This window comes from Hippocampus zosterae, chromosome 2 (assembly GCF_025434085.1).
Source record: "Hippocampus zosterae strain Florida chromosome 2, ASM2543408v3, whole genome shotgun sequence".
NCBI classification, from domain to species: Eukaryota; Metazoa; Chordata; class Actinopteri; order Syngnathiformes; family Syngnathidae; genus Hippocampus; species Hippocampus zosterae.
In genome coordinates this window covers 5,879,633-5,906,877 of record NC_067452.1, presented here as the reverse complement: position 1 = coordinate 5,906,877, position 27,245 = coordinate 5,879,633, and the positions used below count along the sequence as shown (strand labels likewise).

The following is a 27,245-nucleotide window of genomic DNA, read 5'->3' as shown; positions in this document are numbered from 1 at the left end:
TTAAAAGACAAAAAAAAAATGCATGTCGTTGGTGGTGAATGAGTTCATCTGCTTAAATATACAACATAGTGTTGTAACTCAGTCGTCTACAGCCAAGTAAATTTATCACTGTAGAAAATTAAACTTCCACAACTTGAGACAAATACTCTGGAGGACATAGACTGAAAGGGTTACAACATTTTCTTCATTGAAAAATCTAAATAGTAAAACAACTGTCATGCTTTTAAAAACTGGACTTCAGCTCTTGCATATTAATTTACCCAGCATTGTATTCCTTAACATGGGAGGAGATTGACAAATCAGCGAGGCGGGAGAGGGTAGAAATGTTTTGGGGTAATGACACGATCACTCATTGTCGGCATTTGTTGAGACGTCTGCTAATGATGACATCATGTCATTCACGTAGATCGCAAATACACTGTGTCTCAAAAGTTTTACTAGAACCACAAATGTCCGCTTTATTTGTTTCAAGTGGGAGTAAATTAAAGTCAAATGTCAACACTGTGATGCTTCACAACTTTGCAGATTTAAAGACAAGCATGATTGATCTGTCCCAAGCGCGTCTTCCCCGCCCTGCGCACCCCAATGCTCACAGTACACATTACAATGTAAATGTCCATCCATCCATTTTGTAATCCGCTTATCCTCACAAGGGTCGCGGGGAGTGCTGGACCCTACCCCGGCTGTCTTCGGGCAGTCGCGTCATCTTTGGGTACACCCTGAACTGGTTGCTGGCCAATCACAGGGCACACATAGACAAAGAGCAACCCATCACACTCACAATCACACCCAGGGACAATTTTGAGTGCTCTAGTAACCTATGGTGTATGTTTTTGCAATGTGGGAGGAAACCGGAGTACTTGGAGAAAACCCACTCAGGCAAACATGCAAACTCCACATAGGAAGGCTGGAATCGAACCCTGCACCTCTCCACTGTGAGGCGGACGTGCTAACCAGTCGACCACCGTCCCGTTGACGTGTCCATATGTATTATGTCTAATATGAAAACGAACAAGCAATCAAAATTATGGCCAATGCATTTGAGCAAGAGAGCCTACTAGAGTGCAAACCTTAGAAACAGGTTTGGTTCCGTGTAAGAGCCTGTGTAATCAAGTCCCAAACAGAACAGACACTCAGCAAAATATGCCAAGTCCAACTAAAATGATCAAGAAAAGACAAAAACGTGGATTATTGCTATTTAATTTGAAGTACTGCATCATTAACAGTGTTGCTTGCACTCGCCCACTTTCATACGTCAATTCGGGAGGCTAAAGGACTTCAGATTTTCGACTTCCGCAGAGGATAAAGCAGATGTCCCTCAATTTATGCTAGCCAGTGGAAGCTCCCCCAATGCTCGGTCTTCGCACCTCAATCTGTGTTTAAGACGACCCAAGACACTGCTTAATATGGCGCCGTGCAAACTTCCGTGTTGTGCTCAATGTTTTGAGGTGCAAGGAGCTAGGAATGTTGCAATTAGGAGACATGAGAATAGCCCTTTTGCGGAGCCAGAGTGCATTCAAAGTAGGCAGTAATCGTAAACTAATAAATGGGGTGTAACGCAATCGCATTCAACGTACAATAACAGCACTTCCTTCAACTGTGGGAAAAATAAAATGTTAAAATGAACTCCATTAATGAAAAGGGAAAAAAAACAATTACCCAATAGTGTTAGTTCAAAGAGCGTTATTTCTAACAATGGTCACTGGTATTGTCACTAATTGGGTCCGTGCCGACGGACATCAGTCCGTTTCTGACAGACTACGGTATTGCTGACGACTGACGGAAACGCGCGCTGTGTGTCTCACGTGTTTGTTAGTAGGGATTGTGGAGTAGAGGAGCTCCTCGTCCACTGAAAAAAGTTTGAAGATCACTATTTACTCTGGTGATCTGTGGATATGTTGACTGCAAAATCTCAGTTCCCATTCCTTAAGCCTGCACCTTTTTACGTTGGAATGTATTGATAAAATGGCTAAATGCAAAACAAAAAAAACAACAGCATTTTATTTCCACCATAATGCCACACGTTATTATTGACTTGAGCAAACGAAAAAATGCTATGTTTTTAGCATTTGGCCTATATTATACGAATGTGTTCAAAAATTGAGTACGTAAAGATATTTTATTAGTAATGTTTTTCTTGTCGCCAGTGCATGAATTCTGTTTGGCATTTTTTCCCATGATCCCACAGGTTATCAACTTGTAATGTTTTTAGCATTTAGTGTACATTTTATCAATACATTTGAACACACTTTGCAAATACATTTGAATGTGTTTGCAATCTCATTCTGACAAATTTGCAAATATGTCCCACATACCGCATTGACATGCTCCATAATGCAAAAGCACGGTTAAAATAATGATGACAGACTGACAGTCCGGCGACTGGCAAATGACAATTGAAAACACCACTGCTGTTATCCATGTAAACAGCTTTTTAATGACAGTCCTAAAATAGAGGTGATGAAGTGTAATTATGCGATGATGGAAGTGTGGTTAAGTTGCAATGACGGACTGACGATTACAGTGTTGGTTCTGCTTGAAAAAATGAGGGACTGACAATGACACACAGGTGGCGTGGCCGCTGAGGAATGACGGGCAGACAAAATTTATTAATGCACCCATCTCTGGTTCCAATATGTATAGACCTGATTGTAAATGGACAGTCACATCCAAATTAATTTGGAATTAGGCCCTCAGACCTGCAGTCTAACTTCAGCCAAATTGTGCATGCTACCAATGTTGATGCGACGACCATCCCTGGATCAAACCTTTTCCTTAGAGCTAGCAGAGTTCATTTTGAGAAGAGAACCACAACACCAGAAGTTGAACTGCCAGTGAGAAGGATTCCCATTACCTGAACTAGACTTATTTCTGAGCAGAAATTCGGTTCTGCCTTGCAAGAGACTGCATGCAATAAGATTAGTCATTTCCACATTCATGCCTTATCATCGACTTATCAGTAAGGTGGGTGACGTAGGACAGGTGATGAATCAGGCTGATTCACCGTTTTACTTAAAGCTCACATTTGGTAACATGAACAATCAACAACAGCTCCAAAGCAGAGTCAGTCAACTGAGCTCAGACAAAAGTGATGTCACGTTTCTGCAGCACAGATCAGCAACATGGTCTGAAAGCAACATCTGCAAGATTTCCATTTGTAAACGGGATTTGTTTTGCTCTCAGATATCAGTAGTGGAAAAACAAAAAAAAAGCAAGCTTGTGGTGATCATCTGTCTCCTGCAGGACAGAGCACGCACTGCGACTCCCACCAACCTTGTATACTTGTCCGTAGGTGCCATTTCCAACCACCTCCACCAATTCAAATATCCCGGCTGGGTCCTAGAAGAGAAAAGACAAGGCAGTTGATGTTAAGAAAAGCAGATATCCACTATTCTGTGGGGCATTGTGCGCGGTTAGCCAGCTGTTGTCCTCTGCTTAAGCCTCATGTGCCAAATACATGTGGAACAAAGGAAAAGCAGACAGCGGCAACACCTCGCGGCGACTCAGCGCTCGTTTTCAACGCTTAGTTCGAGACAAGGAGAGGCATCTGCGTAACGATTAGAGGCCGCCCACGTTAGCCACACGGAATGGCGTGTGCTTTGTCGAATTGCGTTAAATACACCCGAGGAAATCGTTACAAAAACACACGGTCTCGTGTCGGAAGCACTCACCCGCAGTGAAGCCAAGTCGATGTCTACAAGACTTTTAGCTGGGGAGTCGTTCGCCATCTTTCATATAAACCCCGTGTTTCCCTTAACAGCTACTAACGTCTCCACGAATGTCTCATTTGCGGGTATAATGAGTTATGGGTGTAGTGTATTCCTCTCTGTCGGGTCCGCTTATCGGCAGTGGACGCTGAGCTCTTCCTACTCCATGTTGAGGTGGCAGCGGCGGACTCCCGGTTAGCTCTCTAGCCGCCCTAGCCGCTGCCCTGAGTTAGTTACTTCCGCCAACAATATTTCAACGTAAAAGGCCTTTTCTCGGACACAGCCTTGAGTAATGATTACGATCTCCAGCTTTTGTGTGAGTCACCGTGAACACAAATGACCAATTTCAGTCAAATGTTTAAATGTAGAGTAACGTTTCTGGATTATTCGTGAGCCTCAATGTCGACTCTTTTTTTTCAAACGTGCTACGTACACTGAAAGTATAAGTGCTTAATTTCCTTTTTTTCTTGCTTGCATCCCGTCAGCTTGCCGCACCGACGACGGGGCCGATCAACTCCGAACACCCAGCGGACAACTGGGCCTCCGCACATCTATCGTGCTTGAAATAGATTATGACTCAGTTAACAATACACTACATATTACAACGCAGCTGCCAGCCATTATACTTAGTCCGTAGGAGATGCTGTATACAACGCCATCCGCGCGCTTTGTTGTCACGAAACCTTCATTGTCAATATTGGTCGACAAGGGTGTGGCAAGTGAGCCATCTCAGAAGTGATGCTCAATGTGTATGCGGTAATTCTAGGGGCACAATAAGCACAATTACTTTTTTCAAGAACTCTTTAACTCAAGTACAGAAATCATTTCAGAATACCTTGCCATACAATACTGTGCAAAAGTATATCTTTGAGGATCCAGTGGCGTCTCCACATAATACTGTATAGTCTATAGCTAGTAGGACTTGGGACCAGGGACAGAGAAGGAATTTGGGAACTGGGAGGATGGGGGCCAAGCTTATCCAGTGTAAAATTATTAACTGAAATGTCTAAACAATAAATCACACATGATCAAACTGTTATTTGTCTGTAATCCCAATCCATCCATCCATTTTCTGATCTGGGTCGCGGGGTTGCTGGATCCTATTCCAGTCGTCTTCAGGGAATAGGCGGGCGACACCCTGAACCGGTTGCCAGCCAATCACAGGGCACACAGAGACGAACAACCATCCGCGCTCATACGCACACCTAGGGACAATTTAGAGTGTTCAATCACACTGCCATGCATGTTTTTGGAATGTGGGTGGAAACCGGGGTACTTGGAGAAAACACACATAGGCCCAGGGAGAACATGCGAACTCCACACAGGGAGGTCAAAGCTGGAATTTAACCCGGTACTTCTGCACTTGAGGTTGACGCGCTAACCAGTCGACTACCGGGCTGCCCGTAATCCCAATCACACACCCAAATTTATATTCACACATAAACAACTTTTTTTTCCGTAATTTTCTTATGGAGGCTGAAGTATGAGAAGGAGCATTATCTTGCAGAAGAAATTGCCCTCGCCTGAGGTTTGGAATGGACAGAAATAATTTCTTGAGATTCCAGGTTGTTGACTCTGCAGATCTCTTACACACGCCCCAAACTGGACGAAACCCCAAACCATGATTTTTTTTTTCCACCACCAAACTTGATTGTTGTCGGTATCAATCTTGAGTTCATGCAGATTCAAACAGGCCTTCTGCAGTGTTTGCGGCGATGGAATACAGTTCACTGGATGATTCATCAGAAAAATCTATTTTTGCCGCTTTTCCAATGTTCATCTTTTCTGCAGACTGTGGACTTTGGTAAATTCCAGATGTTGTTTTTTTTTTTGGTTCTCTTTTGCTTAATGGTGTGTTGTGGCCATGGAACCCCCTGCAGGAGATTATTACAACAAACTTCTTGTTGATACACAAGTTCCTGGTGACCAGTTTGTATTTTGCTCAACTGATGTTGAAAAAAGACCAGCACTGCACCGTCGAAGCAACAAACAGTCTTCTTGAACTGTCCTTTTGGGTCCGCCTGACCTGGGCTTGTCAGGGACGTCACCGGTTTCTGCAATTTTTTTCTCATTCCGTCACCTCAGCATCAGTCTTGGTCTTCAGGCATATAATGTGGAGATTGGCCTGGTGGAAGGGGACTATATATCGTGGGTTGGCTGTAATTGTCCTGCGCAGCAAATAACTAGCTATGCTCTTGTCGTTTCCCATGCCTCTCATCCATGAGTTTTGCACCTTGGCCTTCAGTGGGTTTTTGTGATCTAATCCACCCTTTGATAATGCCATAATGTCACAATATGTGCACAAAAGGGGAAAAAATGCTGTATAAAATTGGTTAAGTTCACACTGCAGAGCGTGGTACCAAACTGTTCCTAAAACACCACGATGATCTGTATATTCTCCCTTCCAAAAGCACTCACCCGCACACATCGATACAAAAGAGACTGATGTCTGGCATTAAATAAGTGCATTTCACATATTTGAGGATATTGTATTACCAACAGGGGGGAAAAAATAGTTACCTTAATCTTTCAATACACAAACTCAAGAACTTGAAAGCACACACCACAATATAGTACTTCACAATCAATTATCAATATAAAAACTTTAAATAAATAAATAACATTGTACTCACCAGAGATACGTACAATAAGGTAGAAGCTCCTACTGTCTGTGTATGCAAACTTGCTCACTCATACATAACTACCGGTGCTGTGAAATGTCATAGACATCCAAAGGGTTTGGTGACATGAAAGTGGCATGCAAATGGCGGCCGCATTACCTCGCACTCTGTTAGTCTTCCGGTGGATCAAACTCACTGTGTTGGCTGCAGCACAGTGATGATTTAAGACAAGACACAAAACGTATTCCAGTAATCGATATGAGACAATACTCTTGATCCTAACCCAAGAAAAAATTGTAGGGAGACAGACAGACACCAAGCTGTGTTTTCTCTTATGACAAAGTCATTCTTTTACCTTTTTGTAAACAATGTAATACGCTGACACAAAGCAAGAGGCCAGCTTCTGCGTCCTCCATCGTGTTCAAATGTTGCAGGACCGCATGTTTGTCCAAAAGTTGTTTATATTCAGACAGAGCATGGAGGTCACCATCTTTTTAATCAGTAACTTTGTAACTCACCGATGACACCATTCCCAGCTCCGAGTTTTGAGAAAATGAAATGCAGCATTAGTCCATTTTAAGTGTGTGCATATTATCATTTGATCATTTGAATAAGGTATGTTGGAGGAGGGAGGAATCTAAAACATACTACATCGGGGCTCTTGAGGACGAGACTTTGGACACCCCTGCTATAGACTCTTCTTGGTGTGACGTCATCCTAAGAGTAACTTGCAGGCCGCAAAACCTTCAGATGCAACACGTTCTAGGATGCATTTCAGATTTCTTTTAAATATGGAAAATGAGGCAGGTAGTATTACGTTATGATCCAGCTCATTTCAAATTTGCGGACCAGCTGAACGTGCGTAATTGTGTGATTGCCGAATTGGAACAAGCAAACATCAAGAAACACTGACGACACACCGGTCGCAAAATAGAAAACAAAAACACAAGTGCTGATCCTACACGAGTAATACCCAACTCGGAGTATACTGTGAATACGATATTCGTTTGAGGCCTCGCGTGCCATTAAGTAACCAGGTTGAATAAACCGATGACGCCATCCTCAAACTGAGGCCCTTGTCATTGATCACGTGATTATCGGAGAGACCACAGCGAGCCCGGTGTCTCAGCTTTATTTGGCACGCCCACTCTTGCTGGAGAATCTCTCCGAAGCGTCGGCCTGTCTCGTAAGATCACTCGGGAAAAGACAACAAGCCGGGAGAGTTGGTGCACGTGACAGAGCCACACCGCGAAGGATGAAATCAAGCGTTGTTTACAACTTACTGCGCCGCTATACGCTTAGCACGCTATGGTGGGGTGATGAACGGGTTATCTCTTTTATTCAATACTCGGAATGAGCACTGGATCGGCAGACATTTGCCTCATGTGGTGCATGGGGTGATCGTTCTGTGCGTCCTCTTCAGCAGCCGATCGGCTATCTTCAATGAAATCAGTCCGATAAGATCACGCGCCCGGTTGTTGTCCCCACGCCTTTCACCAACAAAAATCGCCGCTGGAGCATCCACATGACAAGGTATTTTCTGGCTGCAGTGCTGTAACGCCACTGGCTCAAAAACAACTGCTAACTTTTTGGAGCTAACGGCTAGGCTAGTGAATGAGTGAATTAGTTGTTGTCCATCTCAGGGCATTGACGCGAACGCAAACGAACTGATATGTTTGTGACTTTTCGACTTAAATCCGAGCAGGCGTCATTAGTTCATGCGCAAGACGAGGACATCTCTAGCTGTCAACGGCTGTGAGGAGTGAAGCGCCGCCGACTGATGCAGCGATGCGGCACCACTGGTTGTTCCTCGGGGCTTGCGGCTGGGTGCTGCTTATCCTCGTATTCGTCACCAAGTTTATTAGCCACAGAGCTATCGATGGTGGGTTCTCCCCATAGTAATGGGTAACGTGTTGTGATGATTGATTGATTGATTTTTCATGAAGATTTTTCTAATTGATATTTTTCAGAATATGAAGAGCCATATAGGCGTCAGCGCCCGACTGTGTCGGCAAACAGGACAGGCAAGTTTCAGACGCTCATCGGAGGAAAACCGGATTCGCAGAAACCAGAGCAGGTAATTAGAAACACAAAAAGAAAGGTGGACACCTTATCTATATTTATATTGCACTTAATTGACCTGTGTACAGCTCTCTGAAACATTTATTTTTGTGCATGCAAATACCGGTACTTTGTTTTTCTTCTTTCTACCCCCCAATTTTGCTGCTGTAGACTGTAAATTTCCCCATTGTTGGACAAATAAAGGATATCTTATGTCGAATGACTTATTTATTGTAACTGACATATTGTGCGTGTGTGCGTGTGTGTGTGTGTTTGTGTGTGTGTGTGTGTTTGTTTTGGGGTGAGGGGTTAGCAGAGGCCTCAGTACTCAACCGCCCCTACCATGTCAGAGTGGGACTCCATTGTTGAAACGCGACTACAACTGCTACTCGCTGTATGTAAGAACAGCAGCCTTAGAAATTTGACTCACATCCCCATCAGCAAGTTTGTCCTGGATCGCATCTTTGTCTGCGACAAGCACAACATCTTGTTCTGCCAGACCCCCAAAGTGGGAAACACACAGTGGAAGAAGGTCCTAATAGCGCTCAACGGTACGTCGGGGATTCTTTGATTCATGCATCCGTTAACTCGTCTGCTGACTTTTCGTGCTGTTGTTCACAGGAGCCTTTTCGGGCGTGGAAGAGATCCCAGAGAACTTCGTCCACGACCATGAGAAGAACGGCCTGCCCCGCCTCTCATCACTGATGCCGCAGGAAATTACACACAGGTGAGGCACAATGATGACCCGCCCACCATAATATACAGGTGTGGGTGTATTTTCCCTTCCTCACCGAGCCGCTGAATGGACCTTATCCTCAGTAACTCAAAAAAAAAATTACGGTGGAAAGGTAAAATGGCATAAAAGTTTCCGCTGTCAGTAAATTAAAAATTACTGTAATGCCGTCGGATAGAAAAATAATCTGTGCATAAATGTGTGATAAACTCTGGTTGCCGGCTTGGGAAGTATGTACAGTAATCCCTTGTTTATCGTGGTTAATGGGGACCAAAACCACCCTCGATAAACGAAAATCCGGGAAGTAGCGTCCAATTAACATAAACAGGTAAAAAAAAAAAATTAAAGTCTGCAAACGGTCCGCGAGAAGCTGCAAAACAACAGCGAGTCACATAGAACAACATATACAGTACTGTACTCTATGTATATGTTTAAAAAAAAAGTTAGAAAAAATCCGCGATGCACTGAACCCGCGATAAACGAACCGCTAAGTAGCGAGGATCACTATACTGATGTTGCATATTTAACATGCGTGGCAGGCTGATTGGACGCTCTAAATTGTCCCTAGGTGTGAGTGTTAGCGCGGATGGGTGTTCGTCTCTGTGTGCCCTGCGATTGGCTGGCAACCGATTCAGGGTGTCGCCCGCCTACTGCCCAGAGACAGCTGGGATAGGCTCCAGCACCCCCCGCGACCCTCGTGAGGATCAAACCTCATGACGATCAAACGGTACGGAAGATGAATGAATGAATAACCTTTAGCAATGTGCCAACAATCATAATAATGGATGACTTGGGTCCAATTCTCTCTGATCCATTTCTCCACCTGGCGCTGGCGATGCCTGTCAGTGACGACAACTTTTGCATTGAAGCCTTCCAACACCAAACGGCATCTTTTCAGGCCCTCCAGTTCCATTCCGTAGCTTCCCCCAGTCTCGTTACTCTAAAGCAGGGGTGTCCAAACTTTTTGCCAAGGGGAGCAGATTTTATGTGGTAAAATGTCGGGGGGCCGACCTTGGCTGACATTCTTTACATTGAACAACAATATTGTTAAACACATTTTAATAAGCCAGTCTGTGTTTCACATTTCTATTTTTATTTGAATTTCAACAATCTTAATAATTTCTTTTGGTTCATTCCAAACAGGTATATCACATGCAACTGATGATTCACTTGACTTTTTCTTAAACAGAAGTCTCCTGAGCGCAAATTACAACATTTGAAACATAAAATGTATCACCATGACTTTTCAATAGTCACAAAACCTTTGACTCGAACAACAGGGAAATGAACAAACAATACACATATCCACAACTGCAGGGATCATTTGAAATATGACATCAGTCAATATAAATGTTGATTGAACTTTTAAATTTTACTCTGGAATGAAACTTAGGACTGATGTAGATCTTAAACATTTATTCAGAGACTTATTGCCAGCTGACAAATGATCTTAATGTGACGGGTGATATTGAGATCTGGATTGAAGCACAAAGGGCAGGTCTGGCTCAAAAGCAGTGGTATTGATGCGCAAAATGTCTCGCAGGTGATCGTCTGTTAGCCGTGTCCTCACACAGCTTTTATTTATGTTCATAACCGAGAATGTCTTCTCACACAAATACGTCGACCCAAACAAGCTCAGCATTTTCTTAGCAAATGCTCGAGTCTCTCGGAACTTGTCCTTATTCAGCTGTCGGTAAAAGTTGGCGAGAGAAAGTTGCTGGTGCCGACTCCGGCTCTCAGCATCACACTGCAACTCAATGAGCTCCAGCTGCGAGTGGTCTGGAGCATCATCTGTGTCCACGGAAAAAGGTGAAGAAAACAAAGCAATGTCCTTCTCGATAGCTGCAAAATCTCAAAAGCGTTGTCTGAACTCTTCAGCCAGAGATGAAATAGCTGATTTGTTTGCGCACTGACATTGCTCTGTGGGAATGTGATCATGATTTCTTGTAGCGCTGGAAAGTGTGCAGTATTGGGTTGGGTCTGCGACAGATGTCTTTCAAACAATTTCATCTTAATTCCAAAGGCTTTGATGTGTGAATATAATTGGCTTATGACTGCGTCTGGTCCCTGGAGACTGGTGTTGAGGATATTAAGGTGCTTTGTAATATCAACCAGAAAACCCAAATCAGACAGCCACATAGGGTCACTTAGTTCTTGCATAGGTTGTCCCTTTTCAGCCAAAAACTCACTGATTTGCTGCCGAAGAGAATAGAAGCGTGACAGTGCAGAACCCCGACTGAGCCAGCGCACGTCAGTGTAATAGACAACATCTCCATATTCCGCATGAATCTCACTTAGAAATTGCTGAAACTGACGGTGGCATAGCGCTCTGGAGCGGATATAGTTAATAGTTTTTATCACTGGTTTCATAACATGTTCGTATCGGAGATGTTTGGCACACAGAACTTGCTGATGAATGATGCAATTAAGATTTACAGCTTTACCCCCTTCTTCACTTACTTTGTTACTTATTAGTGTTGCTAGTCCACTTCGATCGGCGGTCATGGATGGTGCACCATCAGTACCGGTAATAATCCCAGAGATTTTATTCCACGGGAGTTTCATGTCATTCACGGCAGCGCAACCAGAAGAGAATATGTCCGTTCCTCTTGTTTGGGTTTTCAGGCTCTGGAGGTCCTGTAGTTCTTCAGTCACGTTAATTTTATTGTCCACTCCCCTCAGAAAAACAAGTAACTGACCAGTGTCCGAGGCGTCTGTGCTTTCGTCGCAAGCCAGCGAAAAAAAATCAAACTCTTTTCCTCTGTCTCCCAATTGTCGTTTGATATCCGCTGAGAGTTCTTCAATCCTGCGTGCCACAGTGTTACGTGCCAGGCAGACTTTGGCAAACTCTTGCTGCTTCTCAGGGCATATTTTCTTCACCATCGTCATCATGCAGTCTTTGATAAATTCACCTTCGTTGAAAGGTTTGGAACGTTTTGCGATTAGCGTTGCTACCGCGTAACTCGCCGCTGTGGTGTTCTCGTTTGACTCTCGAGCTCTTGAAAAATACTTCTGCTGTGAGATTAAACGAGCTTCAAACTGCTTCAATTTCTCGATGCGTTCCTTGCCTGTAATCATGTTGTACATGTCAGCGTGTCTTGTTTGGTAATGTCGCTTGACATTATAATCTTTAAAAACAGCCACTGTCTCTTGGCAAATGAGGCAGACACAGTTGTTGCGTATTTCAGTGAAGAAATAGTCCAATTTCCATCCATCCTTGAATCGTCGTCCCTCGCAGTCAACTTTCCTTTTTCTGTTGATTGTCGCCATTTCAGTAAACTGGGAGGTTAATATGAACACGGAGTGATGTCTTGTTAACTCGTGAGTGATGTCTCATAGAGTGCTACTGCCCTCTAGTGTCTAAATGCTATTACTCATTTAGTGAATGCTATTACTCATTTAGCCACTAGAGGGAAGCAGTACTCTATGAAACATCACTCACCAGTCTACGAAACCTCAGTCAATGCAACACGTGTTCCATTGCGCCCAACCTGCGGGCCAGACGGCACTGATTTTATGACAGGGGCCGAGGGCCGGATGAAATTCGACCGCGGGCCGGATTTGGCCCGCGGGCCGGACTTTGGACATGCCTGCTCTAAAGGATAAGTTTAATACGCGTCATGAGACTAAAATAATTCGCATGTAATTATGCCGCATATAATCTACAAAGCAATTCACTGCCGATGGGCTAGTCGCACAGTTTTCCAAGAGGACGTGTCATGTTCATTCGTCAACAAAGCAGCGCTACCAACCTATTGAAATGTAGTTCCAGAACAATTTGTCTGACTGCCATCATTACTCATCGCTGATATGAATAGCATCGATCGGGGTTTGCCTCGAGCCGAAAACTAACGTCGCTATCGCTAGCTTCTCCTTGTTCAACGTTGCTAGGTTCTCGAGTTAGCTTTCGGCTAACGTCGCTACGTTCTACTATTCATTCCACAGGAGTTGACAACTATGCTCCTTTTCATTCCACAAGAGTTGGCAGCTATGCTTTGACAAAATCATCACCCTCTATCCAAAAATCACACTTACTTTTTTGCAAATCCTTGATCATAAGCAGACCGGTTGAGAAAGCAGTCATCTTTGAAGTGGAGATGGCGTGAAATTCATTTGCTTCGTGCGAATAAAAGATGTCCATTTAAGTGCCCTGCTATCCTTCGGCCACTGGCACAACTTTTCTGTCGATTGCGAACAACACATCGCCACACACCGCCGTGGTATCTTACCAACTGTTTTGAAACACTTCTGATACTCAATTTGAATGAATATCAAGTTTTATAAAGGATCGTCGGAGATAGGCACTCAGAAATAACGACAAGACACTTCTGGCTACCAACAATAGCCACTTTATTGGTCCCACACAGAAATGATAACACAGTTCAAACAAGTTGTATGAAGCTAAAGAACTCTTACCGTATGCCATTAGGGTGGAGAGCCAACACCCTCAGCAGAGTGAGCTTCAATACGAGCTGGGCGTTCGTACGCTAACCCACAGCGGACTCTGCTGAGGAGCATCGCTCCTCTCCTTTTATCCTCTAAAGTGTGTGCATCGGGAGGGGTGAGTGGCCATTCTCATCCCTCCCTACGCCACACTGTTTGTTGTGTAATCAAGTGGCATTGATCACAATCAAGTTTTGACAATTAGAGCAAAGCAGACTATGAAGTCGTCAAAGCAGGCTAAATAGTTTATCTCTGAAGTCGTCAAAGCAGGCTCCAGAGTCCATCTCTGAAATTGCTTAGGCAAGCAAGTCACCAAGTCATGCAATCATCTCAAAGCAGTTTTTCACTGAGAAGATATACATTGATTAAAGAAAACATCACAAAATATCTTAATATACCACCAACAAACAATGCTGTTCAATGGAAGGACTTCCCTCGCATCTCTCCATGTGGCGTCATTTCCGAAGATTGACGAAGGAAAGCATTTTCGTTGTCAAGGGCGTTGCTACGTGTCAAACAAAGAATCTGGAACGGTTGCGTTAAAAAAAACGGAAATATGCTTATAATTGTTCAGCCATTGATATTACTCAAAAAATGGTTTACTTCACACTTGGTCTTTAATGATGCTGTTCTTTTAACGAAGCAAATGGCGGCCACTGCCACCGAGGGTGATTTTATGATCACCGCGCCCACGTTTGTTTGAGACACGCACCAACGCATCTAACATGTTTTGTACTTTTAAAACAAAACCGAGGATCATTGTAATGAGTTTAGGTGCCTTCCACATCCCAATAGCCTTGCGGGTTTTATGCTTAATTTACAGTATGTATTTTAGAATACATATGCTATTACGATTTTCATTCTTACGAATATTTACGAGGTCACTTGTGTTCTGCTTAACAGGTTAAAAACTTACTTTAAGTTTTTCATCGTGAGAGATCCATTCGAACGTCTGATCTCTGCCTTCAATGACAAGTTTATCAAGAACCCCCGCTTTGAGCCTTGGTACCGGCACGACATCGCTCCCGTCATAATCCGGAAATACCGCCGAAGCCATCGCGACAGTGACCTGAGAGCGTCCGGCTTGCACTTTGAAGATTTTGTCCGTTACTTGGGGGATGTCGAAGGCCGCCGCCGCCTGGATCGACAGTTCGGCGAACACGTCATTCACTGGATGACGTACACAGAGTTATGCGCACCGTGTGACATCCACTATGATGTCATTGGCCACCACGAGACGCTGGAGCGGGACGCCGCCCACATCCTGCGGAGAGCGGGCATCGAGGGGCTGGTGTCCTACCCAGCCATCCCTCCTGGCATCACGCGCTACAACAGAACCAAGATTGAGCGCCACTTTTCAGGAATCAGCAAACGGGACATCAGGCGCCTGTACGCGCGCTACCAGGGGGACTTCCACTTATTTGGATACCCAACACCCGACTTTCTACTGAACTGACATGACTGCGTGTCACACAGCTGATATGGATTGTCTCAAACAAGTACCGTGTCACTTATTGATCACAACAGTCACTCAAATGCAGTTTGCAATTTGCAATTTGGTAGCACTGACAAACTAGTTTTAGTCCATTGTATGAGTCGTAAGGTTTGAGCTGATCTATCAAAATGAACTTTCCTACATTTTTTTGTACACTGGAGAGAATGTGGTTGAATGGTAATAAAGTGAAGAGGCGAAGAGCCTAATAATGACTGAAATCCCGATGCTTCCAGATGAACAACATTGCTGCGCTCCACAGTGGAGTCACCGTTCTAGCATTCTGGATGGCAAAAGCTCACTTACACCATTCTTTTTAAATGCAAGTCCCAAGGACCTGGCCTAGCCATTGAATGATAAGAGGCGTAACATGCAGTGTAGAAATGAAGGATGGAAACGTCCTGAATACAGATGGGAGTGGGTTTTGCTCTTTGCAAGAACAATAAAAACATTCATTCATTCATTCATCTTCCGAGCCGCTTGATCCTCAGTAGGGTCGCGGGGGGTGCTGGAGCCTATCCCAGCTGTCTTCGGACAGTAGGCGGGGGACACCCTGAATCGGTTGCCAGCCAATCGCAGGGCACACAGAGACGAACAACCATTCGCACTCACACTCACACCTAGGGACAATTTAGAGTGTTCAATCAGCCTGCCATGCATATTTTTGGAATGTGGGAGGAAACCGGAGCACCCGGAGAAAACCCACGCAGGCCCGGGGAGAACATGCAAACTCCACACAGGGAGGCCAGAGCTGGAATCGAACCTGGTACCTCTGCACTGTGAAGCCGAAGTGCTAACCACTGGACTACCGGGCCGCCCGTATATGTTTATAATTTTGTAAATTATATTGTGCCATTCACGGTATGTGAAAAGTCCCGACTTAGTTCACACCTTCCTCGATTACAGCAAGTCAACTAGTACTATATTAACATCATTGTTAGATAGTATGTGTCAATGTGTATATATGAAACAATGATTCAAATTCTTCCACGAGTGTAGCCGTCGTTGGTTTGTAACACCGCTTGTACCACGCACGTTGCTGACCGTAAAAAAAGACGCATCAAAGAGTGTTTTGATGTTTGTTTTTGCGGGCATTATTACCGTCTGCTTGTTTCTCTACGAACACTTGTTAAAACGGACCTGTTTCCTTTACCCACAATGCTTGTCGTGTCCTCCGTCCTTCCGACTTCCGCCGCAGCAGTCTGCAGTTGTGAGTTCTTATTCTACATAAGAAAATTAAACAATCTATTACCATCCTGCATTTAAAACACAAAAATGTCGATACTTACATTATGAACGTGTACACAAGTATTGTACTACGTTACAGAGTTGGGTTTGGTTGCGTAGACTTGATGTCAAAAGAGCATTTCAAGCGATGAGTTCTAGCTTCGATTGACCGAATAGAATGCTTGTGCACTCTGTATTAGTTGGCTATGGTGGTGGTATATGTTTATTGCCCATAAACGTTAATTTTTGTTTCTAAAGTAATTCCTGTACGTATTTTGGTTTTGTTTTTTTAATCGCAGTAGTCTTCGGCGTCTTGAATTGAGCTTCCCTTGCCGCCTCTACATATGAATACAGATGCTCAGCAAACGTCGTGCCAACTTGATTTTTACGTTTTCATGTAATGATCTGTAGATGGCCCCAACCAAGAAAGGTGAAAAGAAGAAGGGACGTTCGGCCATCAACGAGGTGGTGACCAGAGAGTACACCATCAACGTCCACAAGCGTATCCATGGAGTGTGAGTGTAACATGTGAAAACACTAACTTCAGATATTGTTTGCATAAATACGTACTACAAATATGATCAAGCGTAAAACGATACTCTAGTTTTTTTCAGATTGGTATTTTTTAAGCAGTTGGTGTAATTGTCTTATTTCAGGGGTTTCAAAAAGAGGGCTCCACGTGCCATCAAAGAAATCCGCAAGTTTGCGGTGAAAGAGATGGGTACCCCTGATGTGCGTATTGACACTCGCCTCAACAAGGCAGTGTGGAGCAAGGGGGTCAGGTAAGACATTTTGAGTGTTTAGCCACGGGCCTAAAGTTTCTAATTGTTTCCACAAAACATAATTCAATGAGTAGAGAATAACTTGTGAACAAGGGAGAGGCAGCGCAGTTGCTTATTTGGCATGTGAGAGTCGTTGTCTTCTTTCCAGTTAAAAAAAAAAGGATGCATTTTCACATCATGTAAAATTCTTTATGGGAATTGTTTACAGCATAGAACCCACTGGCCTTAGTTCAAGTAGAACATAATTGATAAGAAACCTTTATTTGTCTAACAATGGAGAAATTCCCAATTCACAGCAGCAAAGTTATGAAAGGAAAAAGTCGAAGAACAAAATGCACTCTCGCGGCGCCAGCTTGAAGTCAAAATAACACAACACATTAGACACAAATAGTCATGCAATATTTCTTTGTGCAGGAACGTTCCATACAGAATACGCGTTCGACTGTCCAGGAAACGCAACGAAGATGAGGATTCCCCCAACAAACTCTACACCCTGGTTACATATGTACCAGTCACAACATGCAAAGGTGAGGAAGCTATTTGCTCATTCATCCGTAGCTTAACAGTTTGTCTGACCTCAGCGCTCTTCATCTCTCCTACAGGTCTGCAGACAGTCAATGTTGATGAAAATTAAACATGCCTGTGGAATAAAAAGAGTTCTTGTTTGAGTGACATGATATTGGTTTTCTTTTGCACCTAAATATGTTCTATGATCTTTTTTTTTGGAATAAATCAATGCAATACATCCTGATTTATATAGCACTTTAACAACAGCAGCAGCTGTAACAAAGCGCTTAACAACACAGTTAACAAAGTAAAATAATAAACACAACACATAACATAAAACACGGACAGTCGTGCAGTCCTAACCACTTTTCCGTCAGAGGTAGTCTATTACTCTTTTGGTTAAAATGTATAGTTTAGAATTTGAATGTGATGCAGTGTACATTTGGGGAGATTTCAATTGGAATATTGTTGACTGGATCTGTGATTCCGTTTTGGGCCTTGCTCCGGGACTGAATGTTGTGGATGATAGTGTAAATTTTCAAGGAGAAATGACAATTCGGTTTCTTAAGGGCAGCAAATGCTGTGTTCCAAATGGTCACATTTTGAGTAGTAATAAGTGCACCTCTGTCTTTCAAGTCATCTGTATTCATGAAGCACAACCATCGCTGTATACGAAGTGCTGTACATGGAGCAAAAATAAGTTCTACAGCAGTGGTGGATTATATTATTTATCATACTTATTTACAGTACAAATGAGCTTTTAGATACTTTGGGTTAATTGGACTCTCATTGTAAAATTCTAATTCTAACGTATTCAGCAGGACAAAATTGGTTGGTGTCAAAAAACACCATCAACAGGATAAAGAAGTGAATTTAAGAAACTCTCCTTAAGACTTTTTACGTGACCAATATCAGTCTCTAGTCTCCGTATTTGTGGATAAATTGACCCTAATTAATAATGAACTTGAGATAGATACGACTTCTAGAGGTTTTTGTCCATTTGTTTTTGAGACATTTTGTATGGAGGTGAAAAAGGGAAACAACTACCGTATTGGAACAAGGGTCACACAACAAAACACAAGTTAGCTTTGAACATTAATTACATTATAATCAAATTCATAACGCTTGAGGTTTGAGGTTTTTGAGCATTGTGAATTTTGGTAAATAAATTGGGTCCAGGGTGGCCCGGTAGCCAAGTGGTTAGCACATCGACTTCACAGTGCAGAGGTACCGGGTTCAATTCCAGCTCCGGCCTCCCTGTGTGGAGTTTGCATGTTCTCCCTGGGCCTGCATGGGTTTCCTCCCACATTCCAAAAACATGCATGGCAGGCTGATTGGACGCTCTAAATTGTCCCTAGGTGTGAGTGTGAGCGTGGATGGTTGTTCGTCTATGTGTGCCCTGCGATTGGCTGGCAACCGATTCAGGGTGTCCCCCGCCTACTGCCCGGAGACAGCTGGGATAGGCTGCAGCACCCCCCGCGACCCTAGTGAGGATCAAGCGGTACGGAAGATGAATGAATGAATGAATGAATAAACATATACTTCGAGTTATTTGTTTGGTATTACATACATTTAGTTATTCGAAATAACTTCATGGAACACAACATGATTTGTACTGACGGTAGGCGTGGCGTGGAATTGAGAAGGTCATCCCACCGACTCAGAATGTCCAGAGTCAAGGTCAGCAGCGCCCATCTCCACTATACACAGTGTGAATGTTGCATTGCTTCGCGGACCTGAGACACCAGGTGGTGGACCAGAAATCCCTCAAAGCTTGTCCATAGCATCAATGATCTCCTCCCATATTTGGTGAGGGAGTCACCGGGGCAGTATTCTCCAACAATAAGGAGGACTCTTAAAAAAAAGGGGGGGGGGGGGGACCTCTAAGCTGCTGTTTGGTGCATAGGCAAACAAAAGTCAGAAACCACTCCAACGGCAGAGGGAGTGAACCGGGGTGAACCACAATGTTCAGGTGTCGAGCCGGAAGGGCAATAAGTATGTCCACATCTGCTCTGCATCTCTCAACATGGGCAACTTCAGAGTGGAAGAGAGTCCAACCCCTCTTGAAGACTGGTACCAGAGCCCAAGCTGCGTGTTGAGGCGACCCAGACGATGTCAAGTGAAATTTTCTGCTTCGCCCAACAGCTCGGCCTCCTTCCCTGCCAGAGAGGTGACATCCGTGTCACAAGAACTGACTTCTGTAGCCGGGGATCGGACCGCCGTGGTCACAAGGCACCTGACCCCTATGGCCCCTCCGACAGGTGATGAGCCTTTTGGAGGGGGACCCACTTTGCCTTTTTCCGGACTGTGCCCATCCAGGCCCCACGGGTGCAGGCCTAGCCACCGGTTGCTGGCCAATGAGCCCCACCTCCAGGGATGGCTCCAGAGTGGGGCATCGGTGAACCGCGCAAAGGAAAACATTGTCCGATTATGTTGCTCATCATAAGGGGTCTGTGAGACGTGGTTAGTCTGGTCCCACCCCAAGGACCTGTTTGCCATGAGTGACCCTGCCAGGGACATAAAACCCCAGACAACTCGACACCTAGGACCATTGCTGTGTAACAAGATGAAAATAACATTAGAAGGAGGGATTACCATGGAGCAGCTCCGGAAATTGGTAGTGCTAAAGAAGAAGGAGGCGCCGGAGATGAATGAGGAACCAGGGGACTGGGCGGTGCCACCGTACCAATAAAAAACAGCGCCCACACGACTGATCGTTCCTGCTCTTGTGCTACACACATTCCTTGGTGGGAAGGTAACTTTACAGAACGATGGCTTGCAGCATGAATTAGAATACTGGTTACTTTTTATAATTTAGTTATGCCATAGCTGTCCCGGCCAGTGGTACTTGCACCAACCTATGCGTCCGATAATTTTGCTTGTGTCCGTGACAAAGGTCTTCGTCCTTAGGTTCATGTACTGCACTTACACTTTGGGATTTGACTGCTTTATCGTATACATGCATGGGCGTATGCAGTACTGATCAAATACAGCACAGACACAGGAATTGCCGAAACGTTTTATTGTGCTGGCTGGTACTGGATATGAAAGCTTTTAGGGGTGTTCACACGGCAAGATTTGGTCCGGTGCTACGCCGGGGCTGCCCCAGTCGAGCGTTCACACACGCAAATTAACTCCGGCGTAGCCCCGGAAAACAGCTCACACCGGACCAAATTTGATCCACCACAGGGAGATGGTTTCAAAATTTGCTTCAGAGCAAATGCTTGTTTGCAAAGCAGCACTGGTGTAAATTTGCACGTGTGAACGCAACTGGGTTAAATTTGCTCCAGAGCAAATGCTTGTGAAGAGTTTACGTACGGCGAGAATGCGTTGCTTTCGTGCTCTGTCAGACTTCCGTCATGTGTTTGTTTAATAACCACACAAGACTTGGCTGGTAACATATTTCCTTTTGTAGGAGACTGAACTGTCTCTGAGTTGTTTGTGGAGTTTGTTCCTTTGTTGTGTGTTAACAAGCCCCCGGCCCCCATATAATTTATTTTGTGATTTCCTCTCTTGATTTTCTGTTTGCCGCATTACGTGTTTACTTTTCTGAGTGTCATTGAAGTCATCGTTGATTTAAGTTTTTGTGGGCGGTCACTCTCGAGCAGAAGGCAAGGAGACCGAGAAGGAGAAGGACGTGCCTGTCCAGTAGTCGCTTGAGTTGTGTATATGTTTTAAAAAGAACCAACACGACAGCTCATTTGTTTTCTGTCGTTTTGCTCCGCTACAGAAACTGCCGTGTGAACGCAAGTGGGGCTGCACCGACACTGTGCCGGTGCCGACACGCTCAGCGGCTTTGTACGTGTAAACGCTCCACACAATTTGCTGCAGTGCACAATTCGCAACAAAATACATCGGTGCAGCGCCGGAGCAAATGTGTGCCGTGTGAACACCCCTATTGGTTTTTCGGCTGCAGAAAACGCCTCTGGGAAAAGGTAGCACGATTTGCATATTGGCTGACAGGTGAGGTCCACAGGCTCCTGAGGGCCAGGAACACTGCCTTCAGAGCTGGAGACGTGGTGGGCCTCAGGACTGCCAGGGCCAACCTGTCACAAGGCATCAGACTGGCCAAGAGACAATATTCAAGGAGGATTGCAGACCAGTTCAAGGACAGCAGAGACACCAGGAACCTGTGGCGGGGGATCCAGACCATCACGGACTCCAAGCCCTCTCCGCACACCTGCGACAGCTCCATCACTCTGTTGAACAACCTGAATTAGCCCGTTTTGAGACAGACAACAACACCCCAGCACAGAAGACCCCACCCCCTCCTGGTGACCAGGTGCTGATGCTTTCCCAGGACAGTGTGAGGCGTTCCCTCAGGAGAACAAACATATGGAAAGTGGCAGGGCCTGACAACATTCCTGGTCACGTCCTGAGAGACTGTGCTGAGGAGCTCACAGATGTTTTCACGGACATCTTTAACACCTCACTGAGCCAGACTGTTGTCCCCACTTGTCTCAAAGCCACCACCATCATCTCGGTCCCAAAGAAGTCGCCCCCCCTCCAGCTACAATAACTATTGCCCGGTCGCACTCACCCCCATCCTCATGAAGTGCTTCAACCTGGAGACCAAGGACTCACATGTCAGAATGGTGTTTATCGACTTCAGCTCAGCATTCAACACCATCATCCCGCAGCAGCTCATCCACAAACTAGACCACCTGGGGCTCAACACCTCCCTGTCCAATTGGCTGTTGAACTTCCTCACGAGGAGATCACAGGCAGTTCAGGTCGGCAGTAACACCTCCAGCACCATCATGATGAACACAGGTGTCCCACAAGGATGTATGCTGAGCCCCCTCCTCTTCACACTGCTGACCCCCACGACTGCACTCCTTCGTCCACGACTGCACTCTTTGTTAAGTTTGCGGTTGACACGACTGTAGTGGGTCTCATCAACAACTGCGATGAGACAATCTACAGGAGTTAGGTGAGCAGGCTGGCCTTGTGGTGTAAAGACAACCATCTCCACCTGAATGTGGAGAAGACAAAGGAGATTGTTGTGGACTTCAGAAAGACGCACCCCCAGCATGCTCCACTGGCCATTAACGGTGCCACAGTGGAGAGAGTGAGCAACACCCAGTTCCTAGGAGTGCACATCTCTGAAGACCTGTCCTGGAGCCACAATACCTCATCACTGGCCAAAAAAGCCAACCAGCACCTGTACTTCCTCCGCAAACTGAGAAGATCAAGAGCCCCGCCCCCCATCATGCAGACATTTTATACAGGCAACATTGAGAGCATCCTGTCCAGCTGCATCACTGTGTGGTATGGTGCTTGCACTGTGCCCTGCCAAAAGACTCTGCAGCGCACCGTGAGAGCAGCTGAGAAGATCATTGGTGTCTCTCTCCCCCCACTCGTGGACATTTACTACTCCCGTCTGACCCGCCAAGCCATCCGGATCGCAGGTGACCCCACCCATCCCACAGCCTCTTCGGCCGGCTGCCGTCGAGAAGGAGATTGCAAAGTTTACGTGCCAGAACCAGCAAGCTCAAAAACAGTTTCTTCTACCAGGCGGTCAGGAGACTCAACTCCCTTCCTGCTCTGCCTGCACTCCCCGCCCTCTGCCTCTGCCCGATCCCTGCCTCCTGTCACAGACTATGACCCTCCCCTCATTATCCGACATCTGCGTATTGCGTATTGCACAATGCACTACCTCACTTTACCCACAATAGCCAAAGTGCCATTGTTTATGTTGTTGTTTATGCTTTTTATTCATTCATTCATCTTCCGTACCGCTTGATCCTCACTAGGGTCGCGGGGGGTGCTGGAGCCCATCCCAGCCGTCTCCGGGCAGTAGGCGGAGGACACCCTGAATCGGTTGCCAGCCAATCGCAGGGCACACATAGACGAACAACCATCCACGCTCACACTCACACCTAGGGACAATTTAGAGTGTTCAATCAGCCTGCCATGCATATTTTTGGAATGTGGGAGGAAACCGGAGCACCCGGAGAAAACCCATGCAGGCCCGGGGAGAACATGCAAACTCCACACAGGGAGGCCGGAGCTGGAATCGAACCCGGTACCTCTGCACTTTGAAGCCGACATGCTAACCACTGGACTACCGGGCCGCCCTGCTTTTTATTTATATTTTTTATATCGTCGACACTGTTTATACTGTTCAGATTACATATGTATTTTTTATACAGTGTAGCTGCTATCCTTTCTTAACTGTGTATGTTTAAAGCACAGCATGTTTGCATGCATATTTACACTGAGGATTTAGAGGAAGAAATTTCATCTATTGTGCATGTCATACATAAAGCATATTTGACAATAAAAATGACCCTGACCTTGATATTGCGAACAGTTTAATTAGTAATACTGTATGGGCAATTGTATGGGGACTTAGAGTATGTCAGTTCTCCTTTGGCGAGGCATGATCGACCAACTGGTCTTAAATGCCTGTTTTTTTTTTTTACATATTCAGCCTTCTTTACCCTCCCACCTGAATGATCCTGCTTTACAAATACCAGCATTCCTGCTTAGGCGTAGCGAAGGAACCCTTTCTCTCGATAGAATAGGCATAGGAGAAAAAGATCCTATTAATCAGAATATAAGAAGGAAGGATCACGATGACAACCCAGGTCCTCCCGAGTAATTGAATAAAAAGGCTGCATTGACTTTGTGGATGTTAGAGGATGAGACCCAGAGTGTGTCGTCTGTGGGTCTGCATCCTTAAGGTGCGCATGGATCGTAGGTAGAACCTTCATGGGGCATGTTAGGTTAATGCTGGTAATCTGATGCTAAGAACACATCAGGAACAAGAAGACTCAGGAGGCAGGCATGGTTGTCTTTCTTGCAAGAGAGAGTGCGCTAAAACATGTATTGGTTCACAATCTTAAAGCAGCTCTCCAGCTAGCTCTGCCATGTGAACTGTTCTGGGGCAAAAAAGGTTCTGGGGCAACTCTGAAGAGACCGCGTTTGTCTCCTTGCATTTATTGGAAGCATGTCCCTGATACACGATCTTCTAACGGGTGTGGGGAGTATTTGCACATTGCACAACAGTTTCCGTAGAGAAGACTTTCAATGAGAACACACAGTTCATTCCTGAGATGTCAGACGGCTCCTGCTGGAGGTCGGTGGTCCACGAACACAGCTTGGGATGTCCCTCACATGGTGCCCTGGGGGTTGATGTTATCTTCTCACAAGCAACAGTTAATTTGATCAGAAGCCGTAAACAAAAGGATATTATCTTAAAAGCTAGAACAGGAGCTGCCTGAGCTCTCCCGGTCCGACAAGTCTCCCATTACCAACCTCTACCCCATTGTATATGAGGTATTTGCGAGGTATCACTCTGAAACAGGTTTTTAAGTTACACAGAGAGTAAATATGGGATAACAGAATTACATTTATTCCAACAGGGCACTGTTGTTTCCCCTCACCGATAAATCGGGTGCACGAATTTTGGCTCATGCTCGACGGAATTTATATTACATACGACCAGCTCTCCACTTTCCAGAAAAGCTGGATATGGCAACCATGGGGGACCTCCAAATACCCACTGTCATGTTTGACAGGAACAATCAACCTATAGGAGAAGTACACTCGTTAATCTGCATGACTTGGCGCCTACCTCACGGTTCAGCAAATGACTGTGCACAGTGAGGCCGACTCTTGCATCGCAGCCAGCCCTGAGACTATGCCTCCGCCATGGGGGCAAAATCCTGGGTTGGTGGCTGACTCTCACCAAACTGTGGGGTCTGGTGCTGCCGGAGAAAGGCCTCAATCTCCAGCAGCTGCTGAGGTGGTGGTGGAACTGTCTGATGATGAGGAAGGATGGCAGATGATCGAATGGAGGCGATGACGACGACGTGTTCTCGCGTGGTGGGATGCCTCCGAGTGGCGCGAGGGGGGAACGCCAGGGCTCTTGGGCCCCAGATGGGGCTAAATGCCCACCAGCCGGCGGGGAAGGAGGTGGGGCCTCACCGGAAGGTGAGGCGCCCAGGGCTCGCCTCGCCGGAATGGAGGGAAGTGGAAGTAGCAGCCCCACAACCCTCCTTAAACAAAAATCAGGCGAGGGCGCTTCCGGGGCCTGCACTGGGTGTGAACCTCGCAAGGCACCAGCGAGAGTCATACTGGGTGTGGGACCCGGGAGGCGTGGCAAGTCCCTGACGGGGGCCGATTGCCCAGGAGGAGGACGACGATGACGTGATGACGAACCAGTGGATCTCTCCTGTGTCTGAGGATGACACAGTCCCCGCCTCTCCGGCTTCTCCCGCTGTGCCACCCGACTCCTCTTACGACTCTGGTTACGACGCAACTCTCTCCTCATTCATTCCCATAGCTTCACTGCGCCTTTCAACTGTGTGGACGCTGGGCGGCTAGAGCGTTCCGTGTAGGTTGTCCCAATGCATTGAAACGTGACGAGTCATTGGATAAATGCTGGTTCAGGGTTCCCACTCCTCCACTTGCTTTTTATTTATGGACCTTTTAATGACTTTTGTGGACCAATTTAGTCATTTTTTAAGGACTTTTTCTCCATTCAGCAGGGGATTCACGGTGAATTTAATGTCCGCTCAGCAATACACGGGCTGAACAGAAAGCCACATATCACTGAGCTGGTGTTCAAATCATTGCTGCCAAAGGAAGGGCACATCTTTATTTTTAGGGGCAATCACTTAACCCTTTATTTGACATACTGTATGTCAAATTTTCACTTTGCTACTCGTATCACAGGTAGGAGAATGAAAAAACATTTTTAATTAATTCTCAAATAAAACACACAAAGAACAATTTAAATTGAGAAAATATAGAACTTCCAATTTATTTTCGGATAAACACAACACTAATAACAGAACTAATGGTCATATGGGTCACCTGGAAAATCTGGTTTCACTAACAGAAGTGCTGATTGTCCATCTTAGCAGTATCCAGTATACCTGAACAGCTGAAATGCATGTCAGAAGTCTAAATCCCAAATGGTCCAACCCTATTATTTTCCCTCATCTCACCTTCAATGATCAGACATGTTTTATAATGACAAACGTGAAAATGATATAACAATTAGGGAATAGCAGACAGTGACTTAGTTTTCTCCTCAATCTCTTTTGCAAGTTCTTGGCGATCAATTTTCTTCCGTTTTGCTGTGTGCCTCAATGCATTTGACTTGACCAGGAGGCTATGACAAGTTTTACCTCTCATGGAGATGCCCTTCTTGCACACTCGGCAGTAGGCCGATATATAATCGCCAGCAATTTTTCCGACCCAAACACGGAACTCCGGCTTCTCCAGCCACGCCACTTGAAAATAGCATTGTCCCGGAATATTTGTAGCGACGCCACTCGAGCAAAGCGTGCCTCAGCAGTCGAAAGTCCGCTGCTCTCTGATGTGTGCGCTCGAGTGGCGTCGCTACATATTTGTCAGTCACTTGTTGAGATCGATAAATTCGATGAATAGATTTGTCCAGAAAATACGGTAATTGTTTGCTGAGCAGGCAACCAAACCATCCATTCACTGCCCCAGGATGGCGTCAATCTATTGTTATTTTCCGGAATGACCCAAAGTGATCACGTGATCATCGTCGGAACTAATCGTAGACGGCGAAAAAAGCAGAGCGGGTACCAGGTCATGTTGGTACCCGTTGGTACCATGTTCCGACAAAACTATGAATTGGAAGGGTGGGGAAAATGACATACACAACTGAAATGAACACCGCAGGTTAAT

General features: G+C 45.3%; 3 protein-coding genes across 13 annotated transcripts in view; 2 read left to right on the top strand and 1 right to left on the bottom strand.

Annotated features, from left to right (window-relative positions):
- LOC127596341 (mitogen-activated protein kinase kinase kinase kinase 4-like) overlaps nt 1-3,951 on the bottom strand; it is a 40,814-nt gene extending 36,863 nt beyond the window's left edge. For all 9 annotated transcript variants that reach the window (XM_052058693.1, XM_052058689.1, XM_052058690.1 and 6 more), the window contains exons 1-2: nt 3,672-3,951; nt 3,274-3,339 (exon numbers count right to left, since the gene is read on the bottom strand). Coding sequence is in view for 8 of the 9 variants with exons in the window: in XM_052058689.1 (XP_051914649.1) it covers nt 3,274-3,339; nt 3,672-3,728 (123 nt within the window). In the remaining variant the exon portion in view is untranslated. The remainder of the gene's footprint in view (nt 1-3,273; nt 3,340-3,671) is intronic.
- A 3,471-nt stretch (nt 3,952-7,422) lies between these two features.
- On the top strand, nt 7,423-17,065 carry chst10 (carbohydrate sulfotransferase 10). Of its 2 annotated transcripts, none has more exons than XM_052058886.1 (8): nt 7,423-7,861; nt 8,034-8,210; nt 8,299-8,405; nt 8,706-8,940; nt 9,011-9,116; nt 14,469-16,267; nt 16,696-16,799; nt 16,941-17,065. In XM_052058886.1, the coding sequence occupies exons 2-6, from the start codon at nt 8,117-8,119 to the stop codon at nt 15,019-15,021; spliced, it is 1,095 nt and encodes a 364-aa protein (XP_051914846.1). In that variant the 5' UTR covers nt 7,423-7,861; nt 8,034-8,116; the 3' UTR covers nt 15,022-16,267; nt 16,696-16,799; nt 16,941-17,065. The 2 variants fall into 2 exon arrangements, with proteins under 2 accessions (XP_051914846.1, XP_051914845.1); XM_052058885.1 differs by having other exon boundaries at nt 7,425-7,861; nt 8,703-8,940.
- The window catches only part of rpl31 (ribosomal protein L31), a 237,082-nt gene continuing 225,953 nt past the window's right edge, over nt 16,117-27,245 (top strand). The window contains exons 1-5 of one of the 2 annotated variants that reach the window (XM_052058938.1): nt 16,118-16,267; nt 16,696-16,799; nt 16,941-17,066; nt 17,481-17,593; nt 17,669-17,738. In XM_052058938.1, coding sequence (XP_051914898.1) covers nt 16,133-16,267; nt 16,696-16,799; nt 16,941-17,066; nt 17,481-17,593; nt 17,669-17,700 — 510 coding nt within the window. In that variant the 5' untranslated portion in view covers nt 16,118-16,132 and the 3' untranslated portion in view covers nt 17,701-17,738. Of the gene's footprint in view, nt 16,268-16,695; nt 16,800-16,940; nt 17,067-17,480; nt 17,594-17,668; nt 17,739-27,245 lie in introns of those variants that run through there. The other variant, XM_052058937.1, reaches the window with a different exon arrangement.

Bases quoted from the DNA above. Each gene is read 5' to 3' on its own strand.
- chst10 (XM_052058885.1), top strand. From the start codon at position 8,117: ATGCGGCACCACTGGTTGTTCCTCGGGGCTTGCGGCTGGGTGCTGCTT. The intron at 8,211-8,298 runs GTGGGTTCTCCC...GATATTTTTCAG, and splicing joins TAGCCACAGAGCTATCGATG to AATATGAAGAGCCATATAGG. The intron at 8,406-8,702 runs GTAATTAGAAAC...GTGAGGGGTTAG, and splicing joins ATTCGCAGAAACCAGAGCAG to CAGAGGCCTCAGTACTCAAC.